The sequence below is a fragment of the Lactuca serriola genome, chromosome 4 (genome assembly GCF_051521515.1).
Source record: "Lactuca serriola cultivar US96UC23 chromosome 4, Lser_US96UC23_V15, whole genome shotgun sequence".
In the NCBI taxonomy this organism is placed as follows: Eukaryota; Viridiplantae; Streptophyta; class Magnoliopsida; order Asterales; family Asteraceae; genus Lactuca; species Lactuca serriola.
In genome coordinates this window covers 328,270,730-328,289,554 of record NC_136411.1, presented here as the reverse complement: position 1 = coordinate 328,289,554, position 18,825 = coordinate 328,270,730, and the positions used below count along the sequence as shown (strand labels likewise).

The window sequence follows — 18,825 nt, the reverse complement described above, 5'->3', positions numbered from 1 at the left end:
CATACAATACAACATTTGACACCTTAGACTTTCCGGTCATTGATGACATATTGTATTGGAGTTTAGTTTGTATGTTTCAATATCTTAGCTTCACTAACTTGAATTTACATATGTTATTCAGCATATATATCTCTTTGTGCATGACCACATGTGGCCCCTTTTAGCGCCATGAAGTGCATTCTCCAGTTTATTTGGGGGACATTGAACACTTATGTACATCTCTACGTCCCTCAACTACATATCTTAATCCTCTAAACAACAAGATGTTATATCTCGATCCATTGTCAAAGTTGTGTATGAAGTGACAGCCAATGCTATTGCAGATACATGTTGGCTTTATAAGCATATTCGCTAGTTCCACACCTCATATACTAAAGCAAAAAAGCAAAAAGCAAAAAAAAACATGTATAATGACAATACCAATATATTTTATGTCTACTTTCCAAGTTCATCATCAATAAACCATACACATTGAGATAAACATCCATTTCATCCATGATCAGTTTATTATGGGTTTGGTTCGAGTCCTCTATGTTGCCTTTAGTTCTCAATATCTTCACCAAGGGGCTTTTGTCATTTTTATTTCGTGGATTTCAATCCACTTTGAACGTTTATACCATGTCACCCGATAAAACTACATGGAAAGAGCGGGCATTAGTGTATACATATGATGTATAGTTAGACTCATTTTGTGTAGCCGAATATTTCTCTTATAACTTTCTATTTATACATGTTTAATAAAAACATATTAATTATGTGAAAATATAATTTTTTAACCAACCCTCGTAACTTTATTTTATTTATGGTCTATTTTTTTTAGTTTTATACTTTTTTGGTCAGGCTGAGTATTTCATATTAGGTGTGTCTCGTGCATTCCTATATGTCAAGATCCATAACTAAAAATATTAAATTAGAAAAAGATTTTACTAAGGGTAAATTACATGAATGGTCCCTATAGTTTGGATTGATTTGTATGTTTTGTCAATAACACTTTTTTTTAACTCCGACCGTCCCTAATGTATATTTTTGTTGTACGTTTGGTCTCCGTCACACTTAAAAAGACTATATTTCCCTTGTATATAGTTTTTTTTTTGTTAATTTAATGTTTTTTAATTATTTTTATACATTAAAGAAGTTGGTTTATAAACATTTGGGCCCACCTACACCCTTTATCACCTTCTTCCCTAACATCCATTTATTCTTTCTCCCTCTCCACATTCCGAAAGGAACAATTTCCTTTTCCTTTCTCTTTCTCCTTCCCAGGTAACCCTCCTTCACCCATAACTTGCAGCTCGTCACCACCCATAGAACCCTTATCACTTTTTTAATGCTTTCCACTCCTATATTATGCTCGCACTTCAACACCTTCACCTATAATTTCCATCACCGCCTCCTACTTGTCCCCTTTGTCGTTCCAAATTCTGGTGACCATAATATTTCATCTCTGGTGACCACCTATGTGCTTCCTCCTCTTGTCGACTACATCTTTTGGAGTCAAGATATATGTTGACCATAATCGTTCACAAGCCCTAAACCACCACTGTTGTTGGATTGGATCACATAGGCGAGGGATCTCATGATGTTGTATCGATGGTCCCGTTTTAGGAGTTAGGACCTATGATTTCCAATGAGTGTGACGGGAAAGCAAGTGACCTACAAATCTGCACCTCATATGCAGAACCTACAACACCCTCTTTTAACATCTATTTTTCCGAGATGGGTTATACTTGAATCCACCTGCTTGTTGAAGGTCAAATTTGTAAGGATATGAAGGTCGATCATGTGTTTTTAGGTTAGCGTGTACTGACGGAGTTTGGAATAGAGGATAAAGAGTAATGATGTCAGACATAGGGTGGGACAGTGGACGCCGATGGCCACAGAGGTGGACTTTCAGGGAAGAAAGATTATATGTCGATGGTCTCATACGCTAGGATTGAGTTTGAAATGAGTAAAAGGAAAATAGGAAGGTGTAATAAGAATGTGGGACCCACATATTTAATTATCAAATTTTATAATAATGATAACATTAATAATAAAAAAACGATAAATAAAACCAAAAAGTGCAATACAATCTTTTTAAAATTTGCAGGGACCAAACATGCAACAAAATCATACATTAAGAAAAGTCAAAGTTAAAAAAAAATGTTATAGACCAAAGTACCAAACCCATAAATTAACCCAAACTATAGGGACTATTTGTGTAATTTACACTTTTATTAATTTTTATTCGAAAAAAAAAAAAAACTTTTGCTTAACGCCACGGCAGCACTTGTCACGTTACCTCTCCACCTTACATTCTCTCTCCCCTCCGTTTTAAACACAATAAACCTCTCCACCACTTCACTCGTATTCTCTCCCCTTCTCGTCGTCGGTGGTATTTCCACATGGATCCCCACATCACCACCACCACCTCCGTCTCCCCCGCCGTCGTCACCGCAGATCATACACCGACAGCCGCTTCCATCACTCACACCCTCACTCTCATCCACGACAACAACCATGATCCTTTTACCAAAATCCAAGCCGCTAAAGAGATCCGTCGCCTCACCAAAACCTCCCAGCGCTGCCGTCGTCAGTTTTCCGACGCCATCGTTCCCCTCGTCTCCATGCTCCGGTCTCCTTCCCTTGAAGCCAAGGCCGCCGCCCTCCTCGCTCTCCTTAACCTCGCCGTACAGGACGAAACGTAAGTATTTTTTTTAACTCAGATTTTGTTGATCGTGTTTTGTATTTCAGATTGTAGTTTGCGTAACTGTGTCACTTTCTATGCTTTCGCTTTTTTCCTCGGATTCATCAATTTAGCAAAAAGGGGAAGACAATAGTATTAAAGTATGTGTTTATGTGTCTGCTTTTTGATCACAATCAATCTTCCGATTGGTTACATGTAAAAAGGCAATTAGATCAAATCGAAGCCTAATCTGGAGAATGATAAGGTTAACTTTTTTTTTTCCTGCAAATCATGAATTATTGACGTAATCTATCAATGATTTACAAAGCAATTTTGTTTGATTGATCTTCAAAGCAATCTATTTGTTTGATTGATTCAGTTTGAAGTTAACTGTGGTGGTTGAAATACGTGCCCTACTTTTGTTCCTAGGATTCATTAATGACACTGATGAAGACACAATTCAATCGATTTTCTAAACTGAGTTCCTAAAATGATACAATCTGTTGACTAAACAAAGATATTGAAGAAATTTTTTTCTGTATCTTCTGCCAAAAATAGCTAACAAACAAGAATTTTGAGGAACTATATGACTTATTCGTGTTTCAAGAAGTGGGAAGAACTTAAATTGAAACTTATTGTTCTTGACTTTTTTCATGATGTTTGATGAATCTTGTGTTAAAAAGACCAAGAAAGATTCGAAAGTGAGTACACTAAACTACCAAATTTGTACACATCAAAAATCTTTGAAAATACTATGCGTTTTCTTGATATTGGTTAAATGGAATTGTCTTTTCAATTTAACCCTATGTGCATATCTGTTTTACTGGTGGATAATGTTATAGAATCTGATTCTTTTATACTATGATTTATGGATATAACGTTTTATGCTTTTACTCATTTCTTACTCTTTCTTTTATTTCCTTTTTACCTTTTACTTTCATCTTCTACATGAAGCTAAAAATAAAAATAAAAATAAAAATAAAAATTATATCTTTTTGGATCTAGGAACAAGATAAGTATCGTGGACGCCGGCGCATTAGAACAAATTGTGAGTTTGTTTGAATTAAAGAACACAAACATGCAAGAACACGCCACGGCATTATTAGCGACACTTTCAGCATCCGTCGCAAAAAGATCGACAATCGGAAAATCAGGGGCGATTCCGTTTCTTGTAAAGATCATCGACAAAGGAACCCCACAAGCTAAATTCGACGCCGTTTTAGCACTTTCAAATCTCTCATCCGAATCCGACAATCTCAAAATCATCCTCGAATCGAAACCTATACCTAACCTAGTACAAATCCTTAAAACCTCAAAAAAATCCTCGAAAATCTCGGAAAAATGCACCGCTCTTCTAGAAGCGTTAGTCGGTTTCGAAGACGGAAGAGGTGCGCTAACTTCGGAAGACGGCGGAGTGTTAGCAGTCGTCGAGGTTCTCGAACGTGGGTCCCCACAAAACCGGGAACACGCAGTGGGGACACTTTTAACTATGTGTGAAACCGACAGGTGTAGATATCGTGAACCGATTCTGAAAGAAGGTGTCATTCCGGGGCTCTTGGAGCTTACTGTTCAGGGAACCTTAAACTCCCAGAAGAAAGCGCACACACTCCTTCGATTACTCCGAGAATCGCCGTACCCTAGATCGGAAATGGAACCTGACACGTTGGAAAACATCGTGTGCGACATAATTTCGCAGATCGAAGGAGAAGAGCAATCGGGAAATGCGAAACAAATGCTGGCTGATATGGTGCAAGTTAGCATGGAGCAGAGTTTGAGACATTTACAGCAACGGGCTTTGGTTTGTACGCCGTCGGATTTACCGATTGCTAGTAATTGTGGGTCCAAAGTTTCTTTAAAATATAAGTGATTTTTATTTATATATATTTTTGGGTTGTTTTTTGTTTTTATTTTTATTTTTATTTTCCATGAATATATCATGGAAATTGTGATATTGGGGTCTCGATGATAGGAATGATTAAGAAGAAGCCAGTCCAGGCCTTTTGGGTTTGATGGGTATCATGTGACTGGTAATTGTTGATAAAGAAAAATGTCAAAAAATGTTTATTATTATTATTAATATAAAAAAGTGAATTTGTGTATTGAGATATTTTTTGGAATTATCTAGTTTTTTTTATCTTTATGATCTTTTATGATTCTTAAATTTGGACCAGTGTCGGCAAATAGATAGAACCGATATGGTCGACACAACTAGACAAGGCAAGGCTGACCAAAGTCAACACCATGTAGTTATGGTGTAATATGGGTTAAATATTAGATGAGTCTTCATAATTTAGTTTGTGACGTTTTTGTTTTTTTACCCAATTGAGATAAATTTCATGTGGAGAATATGTCATAGCGAATGACCCCGACATTTATCTTATGTTTCTTTTTCAACATGAGAAAATGACTTTATATTAACACGTCTTTGATGTTTTATCCGTTTAAAAGAAATTTGATGTGGAAGTATGTGGCTTAATTACCAAGATTGGTGGATTATCATGACACGTTTGTATATTTATGTCTTATTCTACATAAAAAGATATCGAACAAGAGATCTCGCTTAAGAAAAAATTGTTGTGTCTAAGTACAACCACGTAGTAAAAAATCAATAATTCTTTTCGGAAACGATTAGACATCAATAATATTTATCTGACTCAAATCTTACTTGGATTGATCATATTATAACATTCTGTTAAAGTTATTGAATTTAAAGGAAATTTGGTAAACTAGATGCAATTGTTAATGTGAATATGTGATAGATTTAATTATGTAAAAATTATATAATATTAATGATACTTTTGTTTGGTCTAGTTTCAATCTATTGTATTTGGCCTTCACTCCATGGTGGGCTCACAACACTTATTTTGTACTTTTGTTGATTGGTACGTTTTTAGAGGCATCCCTTCCTATTGTTTGTAGAGGCATCCCTTCCTAATGTTTTTGGTAATATTGTATTGTGTTAGCATTGAATTAATCATTTTTTTTTTGTTCAAGAAATAACAACGTGCAACTTATAATAACAATTATAATATAATAAATATGATTGAAATTTATGAAAATTCATTAAAAGACCATCCCCTGACCCCCCATCCCCACAAGTTGCACTGAGGGGATAATATCGGGTGTCAAATTTAATCTCATATTTGACTTTGACTTTGTCTTGTTCATTCAATGGTTTATGCAAAGGTAGGCGCCCTAACACATCTAACAGTTTGTTGTAATGGAGTCGCCAAAAATAGAAAGTTGTTTGTAAAGTAGTTTTATGATATAAAAGAATTGATTAAAATATTATAAAAATGATATTTATATAGTTATTAGAAAATAAATAAGTTTGACCTGACTGATACATCGTTTTTTAAAGTAAGCTAAGACATGTATTCATTATTTTCGTGGTAGTCTTGTAGCATACTCATATGTTGTGTTTGGTTACATTCGACAATTTTGTGGTCTTGTTCATTGTTCGATGAAGAATTTAGGCAAAACGAATATTGGGTGGGATATATACCTCTTAAAAGCGACAAAAAGTAGTAAATATAGTGTAAATTAGCGTTATGCAATGTAAATTATTATAATATGGTTATGAAATATTAAATATGTGCATAAAATGTTTGTTACTCTATTTTTTACATTATGATTAACACTAAAAATATTTTCGGTCTATTTTTATTGTAACATCCCAAAAATTACAACCCAAAATTTTATTTTTAAAGTTACTAAATCCATAACCCAAAACATCATCAGTTTCAAAAGCAATGTGTACATATGGTGATTATAGTATTTAAACAAAACTAGGCATAGAAAAGTATTATCAGAGCTTAAGTCCCAAAATCTCTACTGCGGAAACTGATGCGATCATGCCGACCATTTTCCCTTCGAGCCAGAATTACCTGAAACACAAACTGAAACTGTAAGCACAAAGCTTAGTGAGCTCCCCTCACTATACCACATATAATAAACATACTGCCAAGCATATCTGGGTGCTGGCCTACCCCTTCAGTCTATTTCAACCGGATACTGTAGAGCATATATGGGTGCTCTATCTGCCCCTTCGGTCTATCAACCGGATACTGTCGAGCATATCTGGGTGTTCGACTTGCCCAGTCGATCTATTTCAACCGGATACCAAATCTATTTCACCCCTACCACTACTACATAATATCTCACATAATTCACAGGATCATCAAACATTACATGCACAACCGATAATTATCACAAAAACAATCATCATGCCCACTCATAACTAATGGGTCGGCCTTGGTGCCTTCGACCCATAAATTCTAGGAAAAGAGACTCACCTCAACTGTGAGTATAATAACGTACTCGGTGAATGACTCGTGAACTCCTCCCCTATCACACATCATAAATTTCTAATTAGCTCAAAAATTATGACTTCAACCCTAATTCATATCTTAGGGCAAAGATTCCCTAATTCTTGCCTTATTAGGCTTCTTCCTCTTAAGGCCCAATTTCGAATAACCCAAAAGTGTTGAAGCCCAAACAATTAAATTCTAAGGCCCAATAAGGCCCAAATATCACCCGCCAACCCTAGGCCCATAGGTCCTCATCCATAGATGGGCTTGGGGCCCAACAAATCAAGGCCCAACAATCATTTTTGCATTCTGCATGCATACGCACAGCATACTCTGCATGTACGCCCAGCGTACGCTGGTCTTGACCTGACTCGGGTGGTTGACCCAATACGCACAGCGTACCAGGGAGTACGCCCAGTGTACTGGCCAGCCAACCCAAGAACCCTGTTGTGACTTAATCCATTGAGTCCTAACGTCCAGAATGTAGATCCAGGTCCCTAAGAACGTCCTAAGCCATAAAGTCATAAACTTTATGCTTTAGCATGCATGGATTGGGATTAAGACAAAGATTAAGTCCATAAACACACTTAGTTGGTACCTAGCACTTGCATGGTTGAGGCTAAACCATCAAGGTCCGATTTTTATGGCTCTTAACACTTCCAAGAGCCAAAAAGGACATCTCATATGGACTGAAGACTCATTTCCTCAAGGAACCTCAACTATGGGACCAAAATATAACATAAAACACCCCAAAACTAGATCTAAGCATGCAATGGTCAAGGTTTAAGGTTTATACCTCAAATAGGTAAGAAATAATGCCAAACTTCTGGATCTACAAGCCCTCTTCACGTCCTTGCTTCTTCTCCAAACTCCTTGTGACAACCCAAAAATATCCATTCGGTAAAACCATCCACTACAATTGAAGTCAAATTTGTATCAACTAATTATCAAAATTTTGGGATAAGTTTGAGTGTTTTAAGGTTAGTGCTCCAGAGGATATCAGGAGAGAGGATACACTAGGGTTTAATATGTTGCAATAAGTGCCCAAACCTTCAAGAGTTTGGAATATTACAGTCCAAAAATGGTATTCGGACCAAAAACCCTCAAGGCTATATAAAGAAAATTTAGCCATTTTGGATTCATTTGTTACATTTCTAGCTAGAGAAAAGTCGATTTTCTCTCTCAAGGATCTTCACCCGATCACCCCCAACTGTGAGTACTTCAACCTAGAGTGTATATAAGTGTGTTATATGCCTTCATAACATGAAAATCAAGCCAAAACAACAAGATTTGGGAGTTTACCGCCCAAGAACATCTTGGAGAGTAAACTCCTTTATAAGGGCCAAAGTGTGCCCAATGTCCCTCCAAGCCTTGGGACTAAACCATTACTTGTTTTAGACCCCAAAACATTAAGAAACAAGGCAAGAAGTGAGTTCACGGCCAAGGAAGTTCTTGGGCCGTGAACTCCATTTTAGGGTGTCAAAATGCCCTAAATGCCACCCTTAAGCCAAGAGACTAGCATAGCTTTCTACCTTGATGTGTCTAAGACCCAAAACAACCAAAATACCAACACCCATGAGTGTTTACGGCCGCAAACACATTACCAAATGGTCCATGGGCCGTAAACTCAAGATAGAGGTGTTTTGATGCCACAAACACTTCCAAGGGCTTAGGCATGAATTTAGAATGCTTCTTTATGACCTTTAGGACCCTCATAAGAATATTTGGCCATGATTTTACGGTAGTAAACTCATTTGGGCCGTGAACACCCCAAAAGTGCCAAAAGAAGTGGTCTTTCTCATCCTAGGGTAGAGCTAATGTCCCTAAATCACCCCCTAGACTTCAAACTTGCACTAACCCATGAGTAACCATGAGTTTACGGCCGTAAACTCCCTTGGGCCATGAACTCATGGTAGTAAACTCATATAAGTGCCTTTATACCTTCCTATGTTGAATCACATGTGATTCCAACACTTGGTTAAGGTGTTTCCTAGTCCCGGAAGGTGTTATCTTTCATATAGTTGTTTATAAACACTATATTCATGTCATTATATGTCCTTAAATATCATTTAGGACTTATTGTGTCTCGGAACTTCATTCGTGGAACTTCTCATCCGTACGCGCATACCCGTTTGAATCACCCACATAAGGTGAGTTCATACCCCGTAATGAATCATTTAAGTATTTTGAACTGTTTTAAGGGGGGGGGGGGGAATACAAGTTGAACACAATGATAGTTGTGTAATTATTTGTTGTTAAACATTCTTCAAAATGTTACTTATGTCATTTATAAGTCGTCTTTACAGTTCCAAAACTCTTTCAAAGGTTGCGTTACTTTGTAGTTATACAAAACTCCATTTTAAAAGTATAAGCATAACTTTGTAGATAAATGAGTCTTTTCAGTATCAGTCCAGTTAGAACATTAGTAAACTATTATAGGTATAGTTTAGGAGAATGCTATTCATTACTTCTAGTACAATGAAGCACACACAGAACAGAACATAACATAATAAGGTGATATAGCATGGAACAATTTCAGGATCTAACTATACCAATGAATCACAACGCATTGTGGTAGTTATATTGGGTATACGTGATCACATAACTTTAATGTGGATAACGTGGCCTAGCAACTCGTTGCGAAAGTCAACCTTGATTCCCAGAATCTCTCGTAGGGAGAACGTTTAGTATGGGAATTTCTTATCACATTATGACCTTAATAAAACACATATGTTTTTAGGTTGTTAGTACCTCCGTATGTCAGTATAAACGACATCAGGGTACTTATTTCTCCCATTACTTTCATAAAGTGTCGGTAACACTTGAAGGTTGATCTATTCTCTAATCGAGATAGGTTATAAACTAGGGAGAATGTACTTTTCAGTTGACAAAGGAACAGTAGAGTCTTGGTAGAAGACTGCTTTCATAACAGTAGAGTCTTGGTAGAAGACTGCTTTCAAACAATCGAGTCTTGGTAGAAGGCTACTTTAAAAGTTAGGACCATGATGCTAGCTTTATGATTCCTTAATGTATACACTATAGACTACGTATATGCTAATAGATTCCAACAGCTAATAGGATGTGTGCCTTCGCTTCATTTCATGTTCACGTTTGATGTGGTCTTGAACCGAGTTCCCCCAATCTATTATCTACCCGAATATATATACACTTATGCTTAGTATACATTAAGTCTTCATAAGGGTACCAAGTATGGATCAGGTTATAGGACACAGAGTCAAAACACAGTTTTTCTAGTACAGAACTTCTTATCAAAGTCAGTGTTTTTGATAGACAAAACTAGAGATTTCCCAGAAAGGGCTTAATCCATTTTATTAAGCAGTACAGTTTTAAAAGACTTTAAGTGAGTTAACTCTATAATACCTTAGTTTATACACCATGTTTATATATAGAACTAATATCCGATAGCTAGTTAAATGTGTGTTTTCCACCGACGTCCTGTTCTCGTTGGATTGTGGGCTTAGGGCAGATTCCCCCAATTAACTATCTACCCGATATCAGACTAGATATAGCAGTATAAACAAAGCTACTATAAAAGCAATCACCGTAGTCATTATTTTACTATAAGAAATATAGGTTTTCTTAAAAGAAATCTCCATTAGATATAAAGGAACCATTACAAATAACTCCATGAGTAACAAGTGAATACACCAAGGTTATATATGACAACGATCTAACAACTAATGGAATGTGTGTTATCCGCCTTACTTACTGTTCCCCGTTGGGTTGTGAGTTTAGGGCAGATGCGCACAATCGATTGTTTGTTTACTGTAAGTATATATATATAACTTGGACCCACTTAGTACGCATAGAAAGGCTTGTAGTGTCTTTTACTTAACTTCCATTAAAGTAGGAAATATAGGATTTTCTAGAGGAACAGGCGAACTTTTCAAAACAGAACTTACAGCGTACAATACTTTTAAGTATACATTTTCAAACAACACTTTACAGCTTACTTACATCACTAAAATCTTATGAACTCACCAGCTTAATTGCTGATCAACTCTTTCAAATAACTTGTATTCTCAGGAGACTATTAGACAGGTGCTCGTGCTGGGGATTCAGAAGATGGAGCATTATAGCTTCAAGTCTTGTTTTGTTATTTGTTTATGACTTCTATGTTTTGTGAACACATACATTGTAAACACTTTCTTTCTAAATGAAATGGTTGTTCATTACTTGCTTACCATATAAATCTCTCGTGATACTTGACATGACGTCCTCCGCCCCCGAACGTTTCCGTCGTTCCAGTTTTGGGGTGTGACACTCCTTCAACGCCACCAAATAACACCAAAATGCACGGAGTAAGCTCAAAATGCATACAAGAGGTCTAGGGTTCGATTCTAACACTCTACGGGTGATGGAGGCTGAGAGAATGAGGGTTAGGAGGGACATAAGGTCTTTAAATAGGGTACAAACCCTAAAATTTTGTCAAACCCCCAAACCAAAACGGCGGAAACATCTGGGGGCGGATGGAGTGACTTCATGTACAGTATCATAACAATTGAATAGTAATGAAACATAGAAACACAAACTTTCATACATTTAGATTTCAAGTATTACATTGTTTACAAACACAGTTGTTCCAAAAGTTGAATTATAACACCCTATCTTTCAAGTAACTTCAAGTTCATCCCTTGGACTTTGAATTATGTCATGCATGGCCTTTGGTTTGGAAAGAAGTGACAAAATTGTGATTTTGGAACTTGAGTTGTACATTGGGCGTATATGTGAGTACACTAAGCGTATTAGGGCGTGCCCCAGTACACTGGGCGTACACATATGTACGCTAGGCATACGAGTACCAGGATGAAACCCTAATATTTGGGTTTTGGGTGGTATATAAGTGTCCTCATGAGCTCATTACCCTCTATCCTTCCAGCCTCCATAGTTTTGAGCCTTTTCCCAGAAACCCTAGCCTCTATTTTGTGTGTGAGAGCTAAAAGTGTGCCTCTTGGGTAGTTGAAGAAGAAGTTAGTGCATCAAAGGAGTCAAGGAAGGGATCAAGCTTATAGATATGGAGTTTTCATCTTCTAGGGAAGCTTCAAAAGGTATAAAGTTCCTACCTTTTTGCTTAGATTGGGTGGATCTGATTTATGTTACTTTTGGTATCCTTCTTGTCCCAAAGAGTGTTATTTTTGTGCATGCTTTGTTTTGGTTAAGTTAAGTTATCCTTTAGACCCTAGGATGGGTCTTGAGGCATAAAAATGAGTTCCCTTGAGCTAGTTTGGTCCCTAGTTCTTTGTAGGAGGTATTAATGGATTAAGACCATGTATTAAGCCCTTTTTGGTCGACCAAAGTCTTAAAGTCCGAGACTTTACGGTTCTAGAGCACATTTGAGTAGTGGATCTGAAGTTTGGGCTTAAGTGCTTAAGCCATTAAGTACTTATCAGGATTTTGTCCTCTACGAGGGTACGCCCAACATAAGTTTTGTACGCCCCGCGTAAGTTTTGTATGCCCCGCGTAAGTTTTGTACGCCCCGATGGTGGTCATTGCGAGTTGAAGTACGCCCAGCGTACCGAAGGAGTACGCCCCACGTACGTCCTCTATTGGATTTCGGACTTGGGCTTCGGGTGTTGGGCCTTGATGCTTGGGGCCCTAGTGGACTAACTGGACAAGTGTGTTTTGGACTAAGTAGAGGGTCGGGCATTTAAATAAGGTCCAAAAAGGAGTTGGGCCCAATTTGGAAAATCGGGCCAAGTGTGGGCTTGAAGAAGTTTGGGCCTTTGGAGCAAGATTTGCATTTGGTTTGCATTGAGTTGTGATGGACCGTCTGGGATTTATGGTTTAGGCTTTTAGATTGTTGGATCTTCCTGAGTGAAGGTCATTAGGCCTAATTTGGAAGATTGGGCTTAAGGAGTTTATCTTGATATTCTACCCCTTCTGTCATCTAGTTGGGCATTGGTTTTGGGCCAAGCTTGAGGAAGGGTAAAAATTCCTTTTACCTAGATTTGGACTCATCGTATGAGTCAACAACTAGAAATTGATGAATTGTCATTTTTTAATCTGTTAGCACGTGTGTGATAGCGGGTATGCGGTCAGAGATTATTCATGGGACCAGCTTTGTTGGGTCATTGTCATGTTGATTGGTGGTTTGGGATCTGGCAGTCAGCAGCCAGGGATCGTCTGTGTGTTCGGCTGTGCGAGGTGAGTTTTCCTTACACCAAGGCCGACCCATCGGATTTGATATCCTAGTAGTGATTGATATGTTGGGTATGAGTTAGTAATGTATGCCAGTTGATATGCTAGTCTGGTAGATCTGTAGGACTACCTGCGATACTACCGAATTATTTGTATGTGCACTTATCTGTATATGTAGACATGTTGTGTAGGTAGGGTTGAAGTTCCACTGCTTCATGGTGTGACCAACAAACCCTGGAGTATGCCAGATATGAGCTGAGGGTGGGGAAGGCATACCATACTCATACTGATGACTAATTAGCATACCATAAACGAGTTGAGGACCGAGTGGTATGCCAGACTCGTACTGAGGGCTTGAGGGTATTGGAGAATTCCAGTTACGAGATGAGGGCCAGGGGAGTATGCTAGACTCGCACTGAGGGATGATCAGTTATATTTCAGTCGTAGGACTGAAGGCGGCAAGCCAGTCATAAGTTGTGGGCTCGAAAGCAAACCAGACTTATGTTGTGGGCTCGGAAGCAATCCAAATGTGAGTTGTGGGCCCGAAAGGCAAGCTAGAATCACACTGTGGGCCCAGGGGGTAATCCAGTCTGTAGAGTTGTGGACCCATTACATGTTGTTATTTGTATATGCGCTATTGGTTGTGTGATGTTACTTTGGGGGAACTCATTAAGCTTTGTGCTTACGATTTTAGTTTATTGTTTCAAGAGCTTTAGATATCTTGGCAAGGAGAAGGCGTGACCGTACACATCCTCGTGTTTTGGACTTATGGTTTCTGGGATACTCTTATATGAAAATATTTTTAATACATTTTGTAATGACTAATAGCTTTTGGATGTTTGAAAAGGCTTTAAATTTTACTAAAATTTTATGGATGTTACAATTTGGTATCAGAGCCTTGGTTTGAGTGAATTGGAGGAACACTCGTGTGAATCCAGTCTTAAACTAAGGAAAAGATTTTCAAAATGATTTTCAAAGGGTTTTCAAAATACAAAGGAAGATGCAATGTGTACAATCAGTCGAAGCCAGTAAGTAGACCCCATATCACCACTCAGTTATTTGAGTCTATGTTATGTTATGATATGTTAGAACAGCATGCTAGTAATAGGCCAGGGATTTCCAGGAATTTATGGTAGAATTGCATGATTGTATGATGCCTTAGTTCCTATAGAGTTTTCTTGTTGGATGATCTGTGACTCTGTAACGCCCCGTTCTAAAAGCATTTATTTATGGATTCCTGAGATCAAGAGTAAGGGCGTTTCAGTCTTTTATGGGCAACAGGTTTCATTCAAGAAGGTTTTGGACCGGGGTGGGTTGCTAGAACGTAGGGCTTCTCGCCACCTTTTCGTGGATATAAAGTTCGTTGGAAACGGACTTAGAATAAAGGAGTTATGACACTTTGAAGATACTGACATTTATGGCACTTAATGGAAAAAAGTTGACAAGGAAAGGCCATGCACGCATTTGGGACACGCGTGGGTACGCCCAGCGTAATGGAGTAAATGAACGCGTAAGTCCCTTGATGTACACCCAAGATACTGGATGTATGCCCAACGTACGTCTATCATCCAGAAACCCTAATATTTCGGGTGTGGAGGCTATTTAAACAACTTTAAGAGCTCATAACCCTCCCTTACCCTAACCTCTACTGTTTAGACCTGTTTTCCCCAAACCCTAGCCAACTTCTTGAGTGTGTGAGATTTTGAAGTGAATTTGGAGTGTTTTGAGAAGAAGGTGTTGCATCTAGTGAGTAGAGGAAGAAGGCCAACGTGTAGATCGGAAGTTTTCTGGTGATTCAAGAGCTCCTAAAGGTATAAAGCTTCTTGCTTGACGTCTATTTTGTGTAGATCTAAGTGTTGTAAATTTGTAACACCATTCTTGTCCCAAAAATCCCCATTATGAGGCATTATGTGTTTTGGTTAAGATGAGATGTCCTTTCAAACCATTGGAGGGGTCTTGAGTAAGAAAAATGAGGTCCCAATGGCTTTGGTTGTCCCATATATGAAGTAGGAAGGTCTTAATGGGTTAAGACCTTGAGTTAAGAGCTTTATGGATGTCCAAAAGGATAAAGATTGAGACTTTATGAGTCCTAGGCCCTTTTTGTCACTAGATCTGGCATATGGGCTTGAGTGCTTAAGCCATTAAGCACGTGGAAGGATTTTTGGTACAGACATGCGTACGCCCCGCGTATGAGAGGAGTACGCCCAGCGTACGCCCTCTTTCGGGTTTTCGATTTTGGGCCATGAAGTATTGGGTTGTTTATGGGCTAGCTGGGCTTGGGCCGTGACTGAACAGTATAGATGGAGTAATTTGGGCCCAATAATTATTATTGGACCTTGGATCTAGGCTCGATTAGAAAGGTGGGCCCAATTTAGTAAATTGGGCCAATATTGGGTTTTGCATAAAGACTTGGTTTTGGGACTTGGCCCAATACAAGGAAGATGGATTTAATGAGTGTTGTGGGCACTTGGCCTAGAAAGTCATGATGGATTCTAATGTGATGATTTTCATGTGATAGTTGGGATTTCCAGTGAGTCAGCGATCAGAGATTTGTAGGATTTCGGCAGTAGAAAGGTAAGTTATCCTCACTGTACTCAAGGGTCTAAGTAAGGGTGTTGATCAGGTAAAAATTTTGGGTTTCGGGTAATTCGGGTTGGGTAATTCGGGTTTTTCATATAAAAAAATTTACCCGTTACCCTACCCAAATTAAATTCGGGTAATTCGGGTTTGGGTAATTCGGGCAATGGGTCAGGTAAGGGTAATTCGGGTATTACCCAATTTTTTTTATTATTTTTTTATTTTTTAATTACACCTACAAATAAATGTAATGAAATAAATATGTCGTGCTAAACTTTGCACATTGATATTTTTTACTCTATAATATTTGAGATATCAAGTATTCGTTTAACAATTTGATCAAATCTAATAAGATGTTAAAAAAAGAAATAATAACAACCAAAGGCTACCATTTAAATTACTTGATATCAATGTATATGCATGTATTTTGCATTTACCAAAAAACTCACGTCATAGAAAACCATTACATAGTATGAAAATAATAACATGTCAAGTTCCAAAAGACATTCATAAATATACTCGTCTTCTTGCACCTACTCGTTCTTCTTGCTCATTCACTACTTCACCTTGCCCAAGTCTATATAAAAAGTCAAATAATGTTAGTATTAAAAGCAAAAGATATTAAATTTACAATAACTAAAATAAGGAACGATAAACAATTACCTTTGTCAATTTGTTGATTTTCTTCCTAATCTTTTTCATAATCGATTGTGTCGCTTATGTTACCCCGAATCCAATCTTGTGTACAAATTAAACTTTCAACAATCTTAGGAGTCAAAGAACTCCTAAACGGATCCAACACCTTCCCACTAGTGCTAAAAACGGATTCCAAAGCTACGGCTGAGACGGGAATGTAAAACACATCTCTTACCATCAATGATAGAATCGGGAATCTGGGACTATTCACTTTCCACCAATCTAGAATACTAAACATTTCTGAGTTGATTGTAAAGACTTGGTCCTTTTTTTTTTGCTTTCCTAGTGCCTTTCTACTTTGCAAAGTTTATGAAATTCTTTCTGGTTAAAAAAAACTATTAGGCACAAGGATGATTTTACCAAAATCATTGTGTGAAGAACAAATGCTCAAAATATGGGACATTTTTCTGAGTTATACAGGAAAAATAAAGAACAGAGGCTCAAAATATGGGACATTTTTCTGAGTTATTAGTTCTCAATTTGAATCTCAAACTAGTCCTACTATGCTGAAAATAAAATGCAACAAATAAACCCACATACTCTTCCTGCTGCCACAAACCTCTTCTTCTACACCAATAAAATGCAACAAACAAACCTCTTATTCTACCCACAAACCTCTTATTCTGCTGCCACATACCCAATGAAATTTCTCTTCAATATTATTGTCATGAAGGGTATATTTGTCATTATATTAATTTTTCAGTGTAAAAAGTAAATTCACAGTGGAAAACTACTTTGCTTCATGTTGCTTATGGTTCTTCTAGTAACATATTAGGCTTAATAACAGTGGAAAATGCAAATATACATATTAGGCTTAATAACTTAGTAATCAGTAAATGCAAATATACATATTAGGTTGTGTTTATGTTTCTAATAACATAACCATATTTAGGGGGTAAAACAAAACCAATACAAACAGAATAAAACTAAACAGATTCTGATTCATGAAACAAAAACAAATCAAATAACGAGCCAGATTTCAGATAGAAACAAAAACAAAACAAAAACACGAGCTAAATTTCAGATAAACAAAAACAAATCAAATAACGATTCCCGATTTCAAACAATAGCAGCTCAAATTGCAACATGTATGAAGACTATCAAGTAAAGGGACAAAATTTAACTGTAAAATAAAAGAAATCGGTGGTTATCACTTACATTCAAGCCAAGTGATTTGATCTCGATTTCAGACTGACGAGGATATCGCGAGCTACGAGGCTGTGACCGGTGAGGCGGCGACGGGGACGACCGGCTGGAGTAGTGGAGTTGATCTCGATGACCGGTGACGAGACTCGATCGGTGATGAACACATAATGAAATCGACCGATGGTTTTTTACGAGAAAATAGAACGACGGAGGCAGGGAGCTAGGAATGGGATTTGGACTTTGGATGAACACGGAATGAAATAATGAATCACCGATAATAATAAAAGATATTTGGCCATTATTTGTTCAATAAATTTTCGGGTATTCGGGTATACTCGAAACCCAAAATATTTACCCTTTATCCGACCTGAAAAAAAAAATCGGGTTACCCAAATACCCGAAAAAATTTACCCGACCCGATTTACCCGATACCCGAAAAAATCGAGCGGGTAATTCGGGTAACGGGTATTTTTGACAGGGCTAGGTCTAAGGCACCAAGGCCGGCCCTTTGAATTGTTGTTTAGAGCTTGTTATGCTTATGTGATGATATGCTTGCTAGTATCCTGGTAGATAGGATAGTGATATGAGGATATGCCTTGTTAGATTAGTATCCTAGAGGAATGGATAGTTAAGTGATGGCTAGTTCTGTTGGATCAGCGCCCTGGTAGTTAGGTAGTGGTTATTTATAGACCTGTAGTTGGTCTTGCCTTATGTACGTTGGTAGGAGGTTACCTGCGGGGTATGTATGTTGAGCAGTAGCAGAGGGTATTCCATCCCGGTAGGATGATAGGCCCTTAGTATGTTGGTTCTGTAGAGTGCTATGTGGTTGCCTATAATGTGTGCATGTTTGTCAGTGTGGGGCATTCCAACCCGATGGTTGTGGCCCAGGAGTATTCCATCCCGGTAGGATGATTGGACTCATAGTAGGTTGGCATTCCAACCCGATGGTTGTGGGCCTGGGGTATTCCATCTTGCAAGATGATTGGACCCATAGTAGTAGTAGTTACTGTATGTATAAGGAGTGGGGCATTCCAACCCGATGGTTGTGGGCTAGGATTATTCCATCCTGGTAGGATGATTGGACTCATATTATGTTGGCATTCCAACCCGATGATTGAGGGGTCTGGGGTATTCCATCTTGCGAGATGATTGGACCCACAGTAGTTATTGTTGTACGTATAGGTGTATGGGCACTCCAACCCGATGGTTGTGGGCCGAGAGTATTCCATCCCAGTAGGATGATTGGGCTCGTAGTATGAAGGCATTCCAACC

The 18,825-nt window shown here is 38.0% G+C and overlaps 1 protein-coding gene and 1 long non-coding RNA gene across 3 annotated transcripts; one reads left to right on the top strand and one right to left on the bottom strand.

Moving 5' to 3' along the window:
- Nucleotides 1–2,288: 2,288 nt before the first annotated feature.
- On the top strand, nt 2,289–4,764 carry LOC145097439 (U-box domain-containing protein 17-like). The gene is made up of 2 exons (XM_079035001.1): nt 2,289–2,683; nt 3,671–4,764. The coding sequence occupies exons 1-2, from the start codon at nt 2,385–2,387 to the stop codon at nt 4,530–4,532; spliced, it is 1,161 nt and encodes a 386-aa protein (XP_078891127.1). The 5' UTR covers nt 2,289–2,384; the 3' UTR covers nt 4,533–4,764.
- Nucleotides 4,765–16,080: 11,316 nt separating this feature from the next.
- Nucleotides 16,081–17,816, bottom strand: LOC145097438 (uncharacterized). 2 transcript variants are annotated; one of them, XR_013704366.1, is made up of 3 exons: nt 17,566–17,816; nt 16,375–17,033; nt 16,081–16,288 (listed from the first exon to the last, which is right to left on the bottom strand). It is a non-coding gene; the product is annotated as an uncharacterized LOC145097438 (long non-coding RNA). The 2 variants fall into 2 exon arrangements; XR_013704365.1 differs by having other exon boundaries at nt 16,375–17,816.
- Nucleotides 17,817–18,825: the final 1,009 nt, after the last annotated feature.

Bases quoted from the DNA above. Each gene is read 5' to 3' on its own strand.
- LOC145097439 (XM_079035001.1), top strand. From the start codon at position 2,385: ATGGATCCCCACATCACCACCACCACCTCCGTCTCCCCCGCCGTCGTC. The intron at 2,684-3,670 runs GTAAGTATTTTT...TTTTGGATCTAG, and splicing joins CTCGCCGTACAGGACGAAAC to GAACAAGATAAGTATCGTGG.